The 17139-nt window shown below is 40.0% G+C and overlaps 1 protein-coding gene across 1 annotated transcript in view; it reads left to right on the top strand.

Annotated features, from left to right (window-relative positions):
- LOC126253037 (protein RRP5 homolog) overlaps positions 1–17139 on the top strand; it is a 172494-nt gene that overhangs the window by 49674 nt on the left and 105681 nt on the right. The window contains exons 8-10 of the mRNA XM_049954106.1: positions 869–1085; positions 1669–1914; positions 15542–15716. Of these exons, the coding sequence (XP_049810063.1) occupies positions 869–1085; positions 1669–1914; positions 15542–15716 (638 nt within the window). The remainder of the gene's footprint in view (positions 1–868; positions 1086–1668; positions 1915–15541; positions 15717–17139) is intronic.

Genomic DNA, 17139 nt, shown 5'->3' with positions numbered 1-17139 from the left:
GTGCTCTACCATCTGAGCTACCGAAGCACGACTCACACCCGGTACTCACAGCTTTACTTCTGCTAGTACCTCGTCTCCTACCTTCCAAACTTTACAGGAGAGCTTCTGTAAAGTTTGGAAGGCAGGAGACGAGGTACTGGCAGAAGTAAAGCTTTGAGTACCGGGCGTGAGTCGTGCTTCGGTAGCTCAGATGGTAGAGCACTTGCCCGCGAAAGGCAAAGGTCCCGAGTTCGAATCTCGGTCGGGCACACAGTTTTAATCTGCCAGGAAGTTTCATATCAGCGCACACTCCGCTGCAGAGTGAAAATCTCATTCTATCTTTTATGTGGTAGTTTAGAGAAGTTTAGTTGTACATATGAATATGAGTGAAGTTATTTACATGAATTTGAATTTACATACATGTTTCTTGATTGCAAATATGTCCTGTCATGTAGGGTTTGTTGTTACAAATTTCACAGTTATCAAATGATGAAGTTGTTCATATTCCTTGGATTCATCTGTGACAGCTGGTACATTTTATTTTTCCCTTGCTTTCTGCAGGAATCTGAAAACTTACACCATATGCCATTTTTTGATGTTTTTCACTTGTCATTTACATTTTGTGCTTCATTTTGCGAAATGTGTGTTGTCATTCACGTATCGTCATCCACAGTTTTTGTGTAATTCATGTTGGTTCAGATCATGTTAGTCATTTCATCTTCGTCACAATTTTCCGATTTTGTTTGTTTGTTTTTATTTTGACCACAGTAATGTGTTGTTATTCCCAGACTCTTTATTGTTAGAAATGCAATTTGTTTCTATTCTTATTTGATTTGCCTGCCAACAATTAGGATTAAAGTGTGCACTATAAACCAACTTTTATTTACAGAAATGAATTAGAAGATCAGCCTCTTGGCAAAAATCCACTATCTCTGGGGCAGAAGGTACGATGCATAGTGAAAAAAATTGTCAAAAGTGGTCTTGCGGTGCAGGTTATACATGGCAAGAAGTTATTTGATGCTACTGTGCCACCACTGCATATGTCTGACGTGCCACTGCAACATCCAGAAAAGAAGTTTACAACTGGATTAAAATTCAATGGAAGGGTAAATATTCTGCTGAAAGAAAATTGATAAGTGTGTCATTTAAAGATGTTACATATATATTTCAGATTCTTTACTTGTAGTGAAGTGGCAGTGTTTCTTTGGATCACTAGTAAATGATCGTAAAGTAGTCATACAGAAGCAGTAAAAAAGATTGTGATTGTTGCCAAGCATATTTAGTCCACTCCTTGCTAAAATATAAAGGATGCTGTGGGGTTGAATTGTAGTCTTATCTTCATTCATTCCTGTTAACTAATGATGGCTTTGGAAAACTTAATCCTCAGCTGCAGCCTAGAAGTAATGTAAATTTTCTTTGTGCTGAATATGGAAGGTGCTGTAATTTGAAATCCAACAGCTTTATAAAAAATATTTTGAACCATCTACGTACTAGATCTGGGTTTGCACTAACAGTTACTTGAAAATTATAGTTAGTAATGCAATAAAGATTGTGTTCTTTATAATAGAGCAGCACGTCATTGACAAGTATCTTATTCTGTTTTCTTTCATTTTCACTCATTAGGTTAATCATTAATTAATGATTATTCTCAGAGATTTTAAGTGAATAAATAATTGTCATCTGGCGTAGGTTTTGTCATTGAAGGATGGCAAGTTGCGGCTGACACTTAAACCTTCATTAGTGTCATCAAAGGTGCCTCCTGTAACAAAGCCTGAAGATGTAATACCTGGTCTAGAATGTGAAGGTGTAATTGTGCATCTATCAGAGAAAGGTGCATTGATAGCATTTTATGGAGATGCTCGTGGTTGGTTACCTGCCAAAAAAATCAGTTTGGGGCGTGTAAATCCAGCTACAGTTTTTTATCTTGGACAAGTGGTGAGTTATATTACAGTTAGTGACGTACATTTATAAAGGCTGAAGAAAAATTTAGTTTATTCACTGTTGTTCTCATAACCAAATGTTCAGACTTATTTAGTATTATTTTAAGGTGGTAGTAGCAGCTATTATCTCTAATAATGTAGATCTTCCTTGAAATACGGCATAGCTGCTCTCACAGGAAGGGCCCTGTTTCCAACGGGATGTGCATGACCACTTGTGCCAGCAACTGCTGTGCAGATTTTTAAATGGTTGTGACTACCAACCTGCTGTCGATTTATGTAAATGGTAACTACAAAACTGTGGCAAAGAGTGGGTTTGACCACCCATTATCGAAACATGCTGATCAGGACAGCGTAGCAAACTTCAGAGGCCATGTTAACTCTTCTCCCCCTCCCTTTCCACTATCCTTGAAGCTTGGTGCTGAATTCTACAGGTGTGGAAGCTTCCACCAACACACCCTTTAGTTCTGCAACCCTTGGTCTCCACTAAACACTTCTACAGGTATTTCTGCCTCATTCCATGTAGTTTTCACAGCATTTTCCCCTTTTTCTCCTTCCTTTGTCTCCAATACCTTATCTTTTATCTGTTGTTAAGACTTAATCATCCTTCAAATGTGCCCACAACCCCCTTGCCTTTTCTTGATCCATTTTTTAATCTGAACACCCATATGTGTAAAGCTTCGAATTATGTCCTTCTTTTTGGAAGTGAACAGATTGTGGCTTCTTTTGTGAACACAAGCAGTTTTTTGCTGTCTTATGTCTGTTTATTGCACTGAGTTAAGTTACTATTACTTTACAGGATAACTCCTGTTAACAAATGAAATGACCCAGCTTCAGAGATTCCACTGGTCTGATATAGATATGATTTTTTAAAATGTTGTGTGTGTATAAACATGAGCAGCAAGTGAAAATTTGTACCAAGGCTGGGTAGTGAACTTGGGTCTCCTGCTTAGTAGGCGGATGTATTAGCCACTAAGCCAGCTTGGCAGAGCGGTTCACCAACTGCAGGGATTACCCTGGCATGTGTCCCTCCCTCCTCAATCCAGATTCTCACTGCTGCCCCAGTCTACTTTAAATTGTCTCTTACACACAAATAGAATTGCCAAGGGCCCGATGTTCTGGAATAGCACCTCAGCAACAAACATAAATGGTGGGATCCAGCCTGAAACCCAGGTGCAGGTACATACACAAATGAAATTACACTGTTTCAGAGACTTTACTGGTCTCATACAGATATGATTTTTTAAAAAATTTTCTTATGTATATAGACCGGAGTGGTGAGCGAAAATTTGTACCAAGGCTGAGAATCGAACCCGCGTCTCCTGTTTACTAGGCAGGTGCGTTAGCCACTAAGCCACCTTGGCACATTGGTTCACACAACAGCGCAGATTACCTGCAGCTTGGTTACAGGTAGGATCCTCCATTTATATTCGACGCTGAGGTGCTATTCCAGAACATGGAGAGCCTCAACAATTCTGTTCGTGTGTAAGGGGAGGAATTCAAAGTTGACTGGGGCGGCAGTGAGAATTTGGATCAAGGAGGGAGGCATGCCAGGGTAACCCGTGCAGTTGTGTGAACCGCTGTGCCAAGGCGGCTTAATGGCTAACGCACCTGCCTAGTAAGCAGGAGACCTGGGTTTCATTTCCTGATGTGGTTTGTTTGTTCGCTGCAGCTAAGGTAACATATTCACATCTCATTAGTACACTGAAATGGGGCCTGGTGCAGCTGTAGTTAGCCCTATTAGTTGTAAATGCCATATTCTCTTTCAGATGTTTGGGTTCTCTATCAGATTAGATAACTTATTGTGATCTTCAGTCCGAAGACTGGTATGATGCAGCTCTTCATGCTAGTCTACCCTGAGGAAGTCTCTTCATCTCTATGTTACTCCTGCAGCATACATCTATTTAAACCTGCTAATTGTCTCAGTGTACTATTTATACCGTTCAAATTTCTCTTCATAACAAAGTGATGATTCATTGATACCTGTAGATGTATTATACCAATCAAACCTTTTTTTTAGTCAATTTGTGCCAATATTTTAAATTGTCTTTGATGTGCTTTATTTGTTGTACCTAATAGTGGAAAATGCATGGGGACTGAACTTACAAAGAAATTGGCTACTGCTTGTAAACAGCTAGCAGTGATGATGGCCGTAGGCAGTAGGCTTCAATCCCTGCGCTTGGTTGTGGCAGCAGTAGGGTACCTGGGATGGAGGCTGTGGCACCTCTTGTACTTCTAGCATCATCTGGGATTCGTCACACCAGTTAATATAGTTGATTTATCCCCATCTGACACTGGATATAGGATATTTGGATGTTATGCAAATGTGGTTATTGGCTACATGGCTGTTCCTGTATGCCTTAACAAGAAATGTGTATTGCAGATTGTTGCTTGTAAGATTTCCGAACAAGCATGAGTTGCTTCATCTTTTCATACTGGGAACAGTTTTATTGTAATCTGTGAACTTGCTTAGGGGGACATGTTGGGGGAGAGGGGGGAGATGGGTGCTCTCTGAGATATGGAGGAGACCATGCTGCCATCTCATGAAATCACTGGGTGCAGCCAACTGCAATTTGTGGTTCATAACAGGGCTGAAGGTGAGTGGAAGCCCTAAATGGAAGACTCATCTACTTCTACATATATACTCCACAAACCATCATATGGTACCTCATATTACAACTAGTCATTTCCTCTCCTGTTCCACTTACGAATAGAGTGAGGTAATCCTGTAGTAATCTTGGTGCAGTTTTCTTGACCTGTTCAGCAGGGTGCAGAACTGCAGGGTCTCTTGAAAAGTTCAGCAGTGTACAGCACGTAGGAAGCCGTGGCTGAATCACTTATACTTCTTGTGAAGTAGGGTACGCGTACCTGCTGATCAGAAAAGAGGTAGTCAACTGCAGAAGCTTTCAGGCTGGGAGTCCTGATCTACTGTCACAAACTAACATTACTAAAGAAGACACAGTACTTAGAGCATAAAGTGACTGAAACCATAAATTAGAAGCAAGAGTATCTTAAATTTTTAGTGTAGTAAATATCAACAAGATAGGATGGACTATCAGTGCTATTGACCTGATTATTTCTATAAAAAACTGAGCACTGTCTAGTATGATTATTAAAATTGAGATTCAAGATAGTATAAGTGAATGTAAGTGTCACAATAGGAACTGTTTTTATCAGCTGACCACATCAAATATTAAAGTGGTGAAAAATTTCAGCGAAATCTTGAAGATACCACTTTTAAATACCAGTTCTTTAACATCATCATTTACCACTCCTTCCTCTCCACCATAAAACACGCCATTTCATACTTCTTTGTCACTTGCTTTTTGGCAAGAGTTATTGAACATTTGAGAAAAGTAAACAGTTTTGCCCACAATTTTTTTGTTCCAGTTGCTTTAGCAGCTACTTTATCTCGTTCCACTAAGCTGATATGTCTAGATCTGGCAGGTCTCTCTCTTTGGTTGACGTCAATGAAATATGGTGTCCACCAGTGGCTGACATCTCTAAAATGTGATGGCGATATCTGCGGCTTTCCACAGGCTGGTGTCTCTTCGGGTTCTCGGCTCAAGTCCTTTTTCATACAGTTTCTCTTCTAAGCATGAAATTCAGATATCTTTCTATGTGTTTGCCCATACATTGGCAACTTTCATCACATTTATTCACTTTGTCATGAATATGATTTCTGCCTTAGCAATTTGTGTAATTTCAACAATTTTGTAATTGGAACTATCCTCAGTTCGAGGTACCATTTGTGATATTACCAATTTGTTTGTTATTTTGCCTGATAAATCATGGATTTTTGCCTTTAAATACCTTCCTTAGCTCACGGTTCTTTTGTGAGTTCATGTGTAACGCACATGGGGCTCAGAGCTATTGTAGCCCCATTCTTCTTTCCCTGTTCATTCAAAGAAAACCATCCATGACGATTTCTAAATCTCTTGGCAGTTTTTGTATTTGATAAATATCATGCTGGGTGTTCCTAACACCATTTTCACTGTTTGGTATTTTGATAAATTCATTTTCAATCAGGCAGTGCAGGCCGATACCTTATGAACAGCTCTGCAAGCTGTTGCTAAGTCTACTTAAAACAGATCACCAACCATTATTTGAAAGGTTCCTGTGTTGTAAAATCTTAAGGTTAACATTGACATTGCACTCAGTGACTGATTTCATCAGATAGTCTCTGAGTCTTAGTTCCAACTGCTCTATGGTACTTTTCTCCAAATGAAACCCCCAGCTTAAATGAATTGTTATTTAACTCCAAGAGTAGATTCGCCTTGTCACGGAACATTCGGGGAGCTTGCTGGACCTCGTTGTCAGTGTCCTTAGTAGTCGCATCTGAATATTCACATATCTGTAAAGCAAACAATAGGAAACAATGTAATTCACATTGTATAGGGTTGTTGCACACGGAATTTTGCCCAGTGGTAAAGTGCTGCTTGTGGGAGCATACAGGGATGAGGTGGGGAGAGGGTAGGGCAGCTAGGTGTAGTTGGGAGGTTAGATGGACGGTGGGGGGGGGGGGGGCAGCAGAAAAGGAGAGAAATAAAAAACATCTGTGGGTGCCTTGGTGGAGTAGAGGTCTGTGTAGTGCTAAAATGAGAACAGGTTAGGGGATAAGTGGGTGAAGGACAATGACTAATAAAGGTTGAGGCCAGGAGGGTTAAGGAAACGTAGGATATATTGCAGGAAGAGTTCCCACCTGCACAATTCAGAAAAAAAACTGGTGTTTGTAGGAAGGATTCAGGTGAACAACTGTGAAGCAGTCATTAAAATGAAGAACATTATGACAATGTGCAAGCAACTGGGTGCTCCAGCTGTTTCTTGGCCACAGTCATCAAATCAACCCCTGTAATCCATCCACCTATAAACCCTGTCAAAGTGACCCCATTCCAGAAATCAGCAGGATCTCCAGTCCCTCATCAAATCCTTAGGCCCGTCCCAGAACCTCTCCTTCAAGCCCATCTCTCTCCTCACCCCTACCACTTGTGCACTCCTACCTTCTATATGCTTCCTGAAATCCATAAACCCAACCACCATGGGCACCCCATTGTGGCTGGTTAGCGTGCCCCCACTGAGAGAAACTCTGCTCTCATAGACCAACACTCTAAGCCTATTACTTGAAACTTACCTTTCTACGTAAAAGTTACTGACTATTTCCCCAACCAACTCACCATAGTTCCTGTTTCTTTACCATGTGATGCCCTGCTCATCACTGTTGATGCCACCACCCTTTACACTAACATCCCTAATGCCTATGGCCTTGCTGCTTATGAACACTATCTTTCCCAATGCCCAATGGATTCCAAACTTACAGCCTACTTCCTGGTCACCATGACCAACTATATCCTCACCCACAATTACTTCTCCTTTGAAGGCATCACCTACAGACAGAGCTTCGATATGGCAATGGGTACCTTCATGGCACCATCCTGTGCCAACCTATTCGTGGGCCATCTAACACGAAACTGTCTAACCATACAGAGTCCCAAACCTCTCACTTGGTTCAGATTCATTGATGATAGCTTCCTGATCTGGATGGAAGATGAGGACACCCTATCTGCATTCCTCCAGAACCTCAACACTTTCTTCTCCATTCACTTCACCTAGTCTTCCTCAACCCAACAAGCTACTTTCCTCAATGTTGACCTGCACCTCAAAGATGGCTACATCAGTACCTCCTTACATATCAAACCTACTAACCACCAGCAGTACATAGACTTCGACAGCTGCTACCCATTCCATACCAAGCAGTCCCATCCACACAGCCTAGCCACCCGTGACTCACTGTTGCATCTGTAGTGATGACCAGTTCCTCTTGAGGTATACCGAGGGTCACAGTGAGACCTTCACAGACCATAATTCACCTCCCAACCTTGTATAGAAATAGATATATGCCTTATCCCTCCAGTCACACCCCCCCCCTTCCCCCCACCATCACCTTCCAAAGTCCCATCATCTGGCCACAGAGGAGCATTGCCCTCATGACTCAGTACCTCCTAGGAATAGAGCAACTGAATCCATCAGAATTTTTGACTACCTCTCGTCATACTCTGAAATGAGGAATGTCCTATCCAGTATCCTTCCCACCTCTCCGACAGTGGTATTCCACCACCCACTGAATCTACAGGGCTATTACAAATGATTGAAGCGATTTCATAAATTCACTGTAGCTCCATTCATTGACATATGGTCACGACACACTACAGATACGTAGAAAAACTCATAAAGTTTTGTTCGGCTGAAGCCGCACTTCAGGTTTCTGCCGCCAGAGCGCTCGACAGCGCAGTGAGACAAAATGGCGACAGGAGCCGAGAAAGCGTATGTCGTGCTTGAAATGCACTCACATCAGTCAGTCATAACAGTGCAACGACACTTCAGGACGAAGTTCAACAAAGATCCACCAACTGCTAACTCCATTCGGCGATGGTATGCGCAGTTTAAAGCTTCTGGATGCCTCTGTAAGGGGAAATAAACGGGTCGGCCTGCAGTGAGCAAAGAAACGGTTGAACGCGTGCGGGCAAGTTTCACGCGTAGCCTGCGGAAGCCGACGAATAAAGCAAGCAGGGAGCTAAACGTACCACAGCCGACGGTTTGGAAAATCTTACGAAAAAGGCTAAAGCAGAAGCCTTACCGTTTACAATTGCTACAAGCCCTGACACCCGATGACAAAGTCAAACGCTTTGAATTTTCGGCGCGGTTGCAACAGCTCATGGAAGAGGATGCGTTCAGTGCGAAACTTGTTTTCAGTGATGAAGCAACATTTTTTCTTAATGGTGAAGTGAACAGACACAATGTGCGTATCTGGGCGGTAGAGAATCCTCACGCATTCGTGCAGCAAATTCGCAATTCACCAAAAGTTAACGTGTTTTGTGCAATCTCACGGTTTAAAGTTTACGGCCCCTTTTTCTTCTGCGAAAAAAACGTTACAGGACACGTGTATCAGGAGATGCTGGAAAATTGGCTCATGCCACAACTGGAGACTGACAGCACCGACTTCATCTTTCAACAGGATGGTGCTCCACCGCACTTCCATCATGAAGTTCGGCATTTCTTAAACAGGATATTGGAAAACCGATGGATCGGTCGTGGTGGAGATCATGATCAGCAATTCATGTCGTGGTCTCCACGCTCTCCCGACTTAACCCCATGTGATTTCTTTCTGTGGGGTTATGTGAAAGATTCAGTGTTTAAACCTCCTCTACCAAGAAACGTGCCAGATCTCCGAGCTCGCATCAACGATGCTTTTGAACTCATTGATGGGGACATGCTGCGCCGAGTGTGGGAGGAACTTGATTATCGGCTTGATGTCTGCCGAATCACTAAAGGGGCACATATCGAACATTTGTGAATGCCTAAAAGAACTTTTTGAGTTTTTGTATGTGTGTGCAAAGCATTGTGAAAATATCTCAAATAATAAAGTAATTGTAGAGCTGTGAAATCGCTTCAATCATTTGTAATAACCCTGTACATAATATCCTTGTCCATCCCTACACAACTCCTGCTCCCAATCCCTTGCATCATGGCTCATACTTCTGTGGTATACGTAAATGCAAGACCTGTCCTATACCTCCTCCTGCCACCACCTTCTCCATTCTGGTCATAAGCATCACCTATTCCATTAAAGGCAGACCTACCTGTGAAACTGGTCATGTGATCTACAAGCTAAGCTGCAACCACTGTGCTGCGTCTATGTGGGCTTGACAATCAAGAGGCTGTCTGTCTGTCTGTATAAATGGCCACTGACATACTGTGGTCAAGTAACACCTGGACCACCCAGTTGCTGAGCACAGTGCCCAACATAATATTCTTCACTTCAGTGACTGCTTCACAGCCTGTGCTCTCTAGAGCCTTCCTACCAACACCAGATTTTCTGAATTATGCAAGTGAAAACTCTCCCTGCAGTATATCCTACATACCTGTAACCCTCCTTGCCTCAACCTTTGTTAGTCGTGTCCTTCATCCACTTATCTCCTCTGTTTTCACTCCAGCACTACAAAGCTCTCCCCTGTTCCCACTCCAGCACTACACAGCTCTCCATTCCACTACGCACCCACAGTCTTTTTACTTGTCTTCTTTTGTGCTGCCCCCTTCCCCTGGCCCGCTCCCTGACCTGCAGTCTACCAGTCTGACTGCACCTAGCTGCCCTACTTTCTCTCCATCTCATTCCTGTATGCTCCCACAAACAGCAATTTACTGTCCCCCACACCTATTCTGGTATCCCTCCCCCTCCCCATCCCAACATCCTCTTTACCTCCACTACCCAGACTGCTTTTTCCTTCATGCACAGCTGCTTGCACTTTGGCCTGGGCAGCCAGAGATGATTGTAATGTGTGTGTGTGTGTGTGTGTGTGTGTGTGTGTGTGTGTGTGTGTGTGTGTGTGTGTGTCTTTTGTCTAATTCAGAAGAAGGCCTTTTCGGCTGAAAGCGTACTTGTTTGACAGTCATTTTGTTGTGCCTCTGTGACTCAGAATCTCTGCTCTGTGGTGAGTAGCTATCTATTCTTTATTATGAAGTTCTTGCTGGAAGTGAAAGAACCTATTCTGATAGATAGCCAAAAGGATGGAAGTACAAGACAAAGAGCTGAACAAAATGTGACAACATTGGCAAGGGGGAAAAAATTGAATCAATGGACAATGACTGGTTACCTCAACAAGTGATGCAATACCACCGAGCAGACATGTGAAACTTGGGGAGACCTCATAGAAGATGGACTGAAGTGTGGTCTTATAGCTGATGGTCACTAGATCCATGAAATGTAGAACAAGAAGAAAATATGGTGGTAACTTCTTATTGGAAGAAATAGTTAAGATCTTTTTGATGTGAGGATGGTCATTAGGTTAACTGGACAATTGCAGTAAAGGACTGTAAGTGTGTTCCACAGGGGCAACTAACTATGTTAAAAGGTAACTTTTTCCACTTCTGTTGTATTTATTTTAGTGGTTGATGACAAGTTTCTGCCTCTTAGGCCTTTTTTAAGTGAGTTTCTGTATAAAGGAAAACACACTACTTCACCTCCATGAATACAAACACAATTATATGAATTATCAGAAAGATTGTTACTAACAGTAGAAAAATGTGCCATATGTATTGAAATGACATTGTCTTTAAATGTAAATTTTCTTTTTGGTTTTTGTTGATGTGTATGTTATCTTGTTAGTTTGACAGCTTTACATTTTAATATGACACAAAATTTACAAATATTAAATTGATCAATGAATAAAGTTAAGGAAGGGATAATACTTTCAGACAACTAAGATTATATATTTCTGTGTGTATTTGAATAGTGTTAAAAAGAGTAAAGAATAAAAATATGGAAAATAAAAATGCAATAAAAATGTTGTATGTGGTGAGGTAAGAATAAAATTTAAACTTCATTTATTGTCGAGACTATTTTTGATTAACCATTAGCAGAATGTGAGTGAACTTTTCGAGAAGCTTTCGATTCTGGAGATCTGTTTGTTCATTAATAAGGTACCTGGTTGACTTTTTAAATGGCTGAAAATTTCAGTTTCTTCGAAGATATTCATTTTTTCCCTTTCTTAGTAGAAATGGAGCTTCCCATTAATGTGTTTGGACATATGTTTGTTGTTTAAGAGATGTAATGCAAAGGTACTTGTATTGTTATGTTTGATTTTATGTGCCCATTGAAAGATAATTTTCAAGAGTGATTACCTATTGAACATGCAGGCCCCCAGTAATCTATATTGAATGTGCAACTCAATGTCCATCACACAATTTTGGTGGTGGGAATTATGGTAAATGTTTAGTGCATTGGGGAACATAGTTTATTTCTACTGAGTGTGTACAGCAGTGAGTGAAAGCATTGTAGTTTTGTGTGCTGATAGTTTCACAGGGTGAAATCTAATTCCTTGGTTATATTGTGTGGAAATTTGTTTTAAATTTTGTTGGAACTTCAGATTACTTCCAAACAAGGATGGCAGAAATTGTCTAGAATGTCATGAACTCAACTGTGTGAAACTTTGCAAGGAAGGTGTGGATGCTGATTTTCCTTCGCAGTTGTCCTCCACCCAATGTCACTGGAACATCTGTAAGAAAGAACACATGACTGACAGTGCCAAGTTATCTATTGAGAAGAACATCATTTTAGTTTCTTGTTGGATAAGACACTATAATGTACAAGGAACATAATCTGAAACACAATTGTGCACGAACACTGTTTACTTTTTTTGCCAAGAAGTCTGTTACATCATGGTCGTGAATGAGAATGTTCCAGTCAGTGGACAAAACAAGATTGTCGAAATAGACAAATCACATATCACTGCTAGGAAATACCAGACAGGATGGTCATTGAGAAATGAAGTTGAACATGTTTGAGCATTTGGTGGCATTGAAAGAGAATCTTGCAATTGCATTATAGTTAAAGTTTATTCAAGGGGGAAGAAAATTTTAGTTTCTCTGATAAAGCACTTTATATTGCTCGATATGAAGGCGATAACAGATGACTTTGTCATACAGCACCTTAAAAACAGAAGGATTTCATCATGAATTTGTGAATTATTCTGTTGAATTCGTGTCTTCGGACAGTCCAGCTTCCCATACACAGAACATCAAATGCTTCTGTGAAAATCTATCAAATTATTGATAAAAAGGGATCGGTGTTCAGGAGATCGGGACGAACTCTACCTCTTCCAATACCTATATTTCACCAGCTTGAGGCTATGTGGAAAAATTGACCCTCATGATACTCTCCCAATATTTCTGACTGACATAGCAGGAGTGTACCCAGGTTCTGGGAAAAAAAGTACTGCTGTTGTTGGGCTATATAATTTCGTGTGGTTCACTGACCTGGTGCAAGTGTTTCAATTGGATGCCATTTTGGTGACTTGCGTGTCCCTAACCATCCTCAGTTATCCAACCAGGGAAAGTGTACATACAGTTCAATGTGGAATCCGAACCACATATCATCTGCTGACTCCTCACAACGTTGAGAGGTGAAGGCTGGGTTAAAACCCATACTGAAAAATCCAAGATCCAACTTGTATTCGATCCCGTGACCTCTGGGTTTTGAGTCAAGTGCTTTACTGCTAGACCACCAGTCCTGGCTCTGCAAGCGGCTTATACAACACGAGGAATAGTGCATGAAGAAGATGTGGGAAGTTACCATTTAAATTGTTTCCAAAAGTTTCTGCCAGTTTTCGTGATATGCAGTTCACCATAACTGACACATCCAATCTGGTATATACCTGGCTTATTAAATGGGTTTGTTATATTGCTAGCGTGTCTTATAATATGACTAATATTATTTTCAATACATACAATTTTAAACAATGGAGAATTGAGGATGGAATGTAACAATACTAGGAAAAGGAAAGTTGCTGCTCACCACAAGTGGAGATGCTGTGTTGTGGATAGACACAACAAAAAGACTATTTCAAATAAAGCTTTTGGGCAGTAAGGCCTTCGTCAAAAGCAGACAACATACAAGCGTGCCCGCGCACACACACACACACACACACACACACACACACACACACACACACACACACACAGAGGCGCGCGTGTGCGCGTGTCTGCAGTCTCAGGTAACTGAAACCAAATTCAGCATCTCCGATGTATGGGGAGTAGCAAATTTCCTTGTCTTAATGTTGTTACAGACTTCAATTTTGATATTCATATTTTTAAAAGTTGTGACTATTATGTCTGAAATGTTTCTGTGATAGGGCAGAACTGCAAATTTAATCTTTTGCTTGCCTTTCTTTCTTTCGTTCTAGTGTTATTTCATTTGCATCTGACTTTTGCTTAACTTTCAGTTTCTGTGTGTACATTTGTTGAGTAAAGGAAGTATGGTGTAAAATTATTTACTGTGGCTAAATTTTCTAGGACTGCCATGTCTTTGTCGATCTCGTATTCATCAAGTTGAAAATGTATTGATCTCTATATCTTTGAGTGATAGCTTTTTATAGATTTCTGTGTGTAATGATTCTTTGCTGATTAATGTGTCTGTAGTGGCTGGTTTTCAAAAATTTCCAAATTTGTGCATATAATTTCCTGTCTTTATTGTAATGTTTAAACAGTTAATACAGTTATTTATTTAACTTAATTTTATCCATTATAGTTGTTTCTGGAGCTACATTACCTCTTTTATTAGCTTCTTGCACTGGAGTTGTGTCAACATTCCTATTATGCTCCTGCACACTCTAAACGTAACCATGATGAAATGCACTTTCGTTTAAACTTTCTCTGCCTCGTATATTAATCCTATTGGCAAGTATTGCAGACGAATGAGCTCACTGGATGAATGAGGTGTTTGTAAACTACCACCTTCATGTGTGAATTACATTTTCTGAGGATTCTTACAATTAATCTCAGTCTAGCATATTTGGTTTTCTTGTGCCCTTTTGCTGCTGTAGATGTGCTCTCTGCATTTCGTGCTGAGCATGGCTTTGTTTTCGCTATACTGCTCGCCAAATGCTGCTACCTGTGCTGAGAGATGGCTTTCTAGCCATTGTAAAATACTTATATTCCAATTTTAGGAAAAATATTCACTAAAATATTTGATTTTTGTACATATTACAGTGTGATATCTTCATTCGATAAGGGACTGAATTTCCGTTTGTTATTCATCATAGTTACTGTGCTGCACGGATTAAGTAAAACGTTGCACGAAATTTAAAGAGTTTTCAGAGGTAAAAATGCATTGCATAAACTTTGCATATGGCTGATTTAAGCTTGTATATTGCCATTTATGAAATGTAGATAAGATATCAGAATTTTACTTAAAATTGAGAGCTGAGGAATATCTCATTTTGTTCTTGAGTTATTGGTTTTATATCCGGCAGATGGTTGTGCACGGCACACCCAGTTCTGTCCCCGAACATCAGGAACATGTTGTCAAACAATTGTTATATTTCATAAACAGTTCAAGATATTGAAACAAGGTCTTGCAAATTATTGCATGCAGAGAGGCATGTATGTTGTATGGTAAACACTTGAAACTTTTGTATTCACTTAGACATTGAAGTAACTCATCTGCAGCAGTGAGAGGTCAGTGAAGGGAAGTGGGTCATATGTACACATCAATAGTGCTTAAAGGAGAACCCAGAGGCTGCGTTTAAACACCTCGTTAGCACCTGGGTAGTGGCAGAGTATGACGAGATAACTCATTATCATGGTTGTGTTACCCTTTAATTTACTCTTGACACATGCTCCTAGATCCTAGATATTCAACAGTTACGATTGTTTACAGTGTTTGATTTCCAATTGTATAATCAACAATAATTGATATTTGTGCCTATTTATGTGCAGCACATTAAATTTGTTTATGTTGACGATCAGGTTCCAGTCCCTAGACCAAGTGTTGCAGATCTTACTGCATTTCATTACAGTTTTCTAGTGAGTTGGATTTCCTGTACACAACAGCATCATCTGCAAACAGTTTTACAGAGGTTCTTATGTTAAACAGCATATCATATGTATATATTGTGATCTTAATATTTCTATATCACTGGGGTTTTCCACAAAATTTAGTGTTTTACCAATTTAAGGCTTAGCATTTGAAACAGACATATATCAGTTTATGATCTGGCTATGTTCCTGTTTATTTTCATATTGATTTTCATGTTTATTTGGATCTACAGTTATCACTATAATTCCATGTTTAGGTTCGCGGTTATGTTGATGAAGTTAACTTGGATAAAAATAGTGTAATCCTTACACTATTGCCTCATGGAAAAGCCAGTACTCATACAAATATTAAATTTGGAACTGCTTACAACTTGGTGGTGAAAAGTGTCCAACCTGATGGCCTGCATGTAGCTGTTGAAGGAATCAGTGCAGGTGAGTTACTGTTAATGATACATTCTGACATGTTCTATTGTGTATGCCCTTTAAATTCGTAAAATATTTTCAATTAGAATGAAGGGTTCATGTAGTTACCATTGAGGAAGTATAAAGTTAACATAAAATACTGCTGTACCAAAATTGAAAGAAATTTAGCAATTGCTCTGTGCATTTTGAAGCACCATGGGTGGTAAGTGCACTGGTCTTGCACACAGGAATGATGTTTGAACCTTGATCCAACCATCCTGATTTAGTGTCAAAATAAAACACCTACAGCCTAGCAACATTGGTTGGAGTGGTGACACATTATCTGCTTATCCAGTTACGCTGACAACTGATGTGGTATATACAGGGATCATATCAACCCATACTGCATCAACAACAGCCTGAAGATTGAGGCGTTGAAACTGGTTGCAACAAAATAAAATAAAATTGTAAGGATGGCTGTAGGTGTTTTACTTTGTCACAATAGTAAACAGCCATTGCCCCAAAGACCTCCTGCCAAAAGGATCGACACACACACACAAAATCCTGATTTAGGTTTTCCATTGTTTGAGAAATCAGTTAAGATAACTGTTCTTTGAAATGGATATGTCCAATTTCCTTCATCATTCTTGACCACCACAAGCTTGTGCTCTGCCTCTAATGAAGTTGTTGGCTAGCAGATAGTGATGCAGCTGGATAAATGGCATGCGTTCATGATGAAACCAAATACATTATATAAACCGTATGAGTGTCAGTTCTTTGAACACTGTTAATACAGAGCCCAGGAGCAGGAACTGCCTTTCCAGCAAATATATGGCTCTATCTACCCACATGATCATCATTAATGTCTATCATTACCATTCAGTTTTTCCATTCAATATCTTGATGTTTCTTACTAGCGCTGTTGATAAAATATCAGTATATCAATAATTTTTCCAAAAAATAACATTATATATCAGTGATATTTTTTTCCACAATATATCGATATCAAAATGGCAATATCAAATACCGAAAGTTTTATTTTATATTATATTTTTTGAAATTTGTGTTAGGTACTTGAAATTGTTCTTTTGAAATTGTAGTAGAACATAATTTTATCCACTTTTTGAGCTTTCATCACGTCCAGCCTTTTTCTTTGACTGTGTGAAGAGAGTATAGTGACACAAAAAAGAAGTCCAAATGCCCTGAGAGGTGGCTGTGTGAGTGGAATAACAAGATTCCCAATGTGAAGAAATAGCGCATCCATTGCAATACAAAGAAAACAATTTTTAATGCAACTAGTGTGCTATTTCTTTACATCAGCATTCTTTAAAAACAGTTGCTGTAAATGAAGAACAAAATGCAAATGACGAGATTGATCTTCGCAGTGGGTGGAGATGTGTAAGGGGAAATGCTGATGTAATCGGCACTTGGTGCTGCCAACAGAAATTGCAGT

This window comes from Schistocerca nitens, chromosome 4 (genome assembly GCF_023898315.1).
Source record: "Schistocerca nitens isolate TAMUIC-IGC-003100 chromosome 4, iqSchNite1.1, whole genome shotgun sequence".
NCBI classification, from domain to species: Eukaryota; Metazoa; Arthropoda; class Insecta; order Orthoptera; family Acrididae; genus Schistocerca; species Schistocerca nitens.
Note: the sequence above shows the minus strand (reverse complement) of the source record. Positions and strands in the feature narration are given on the sequence as shown.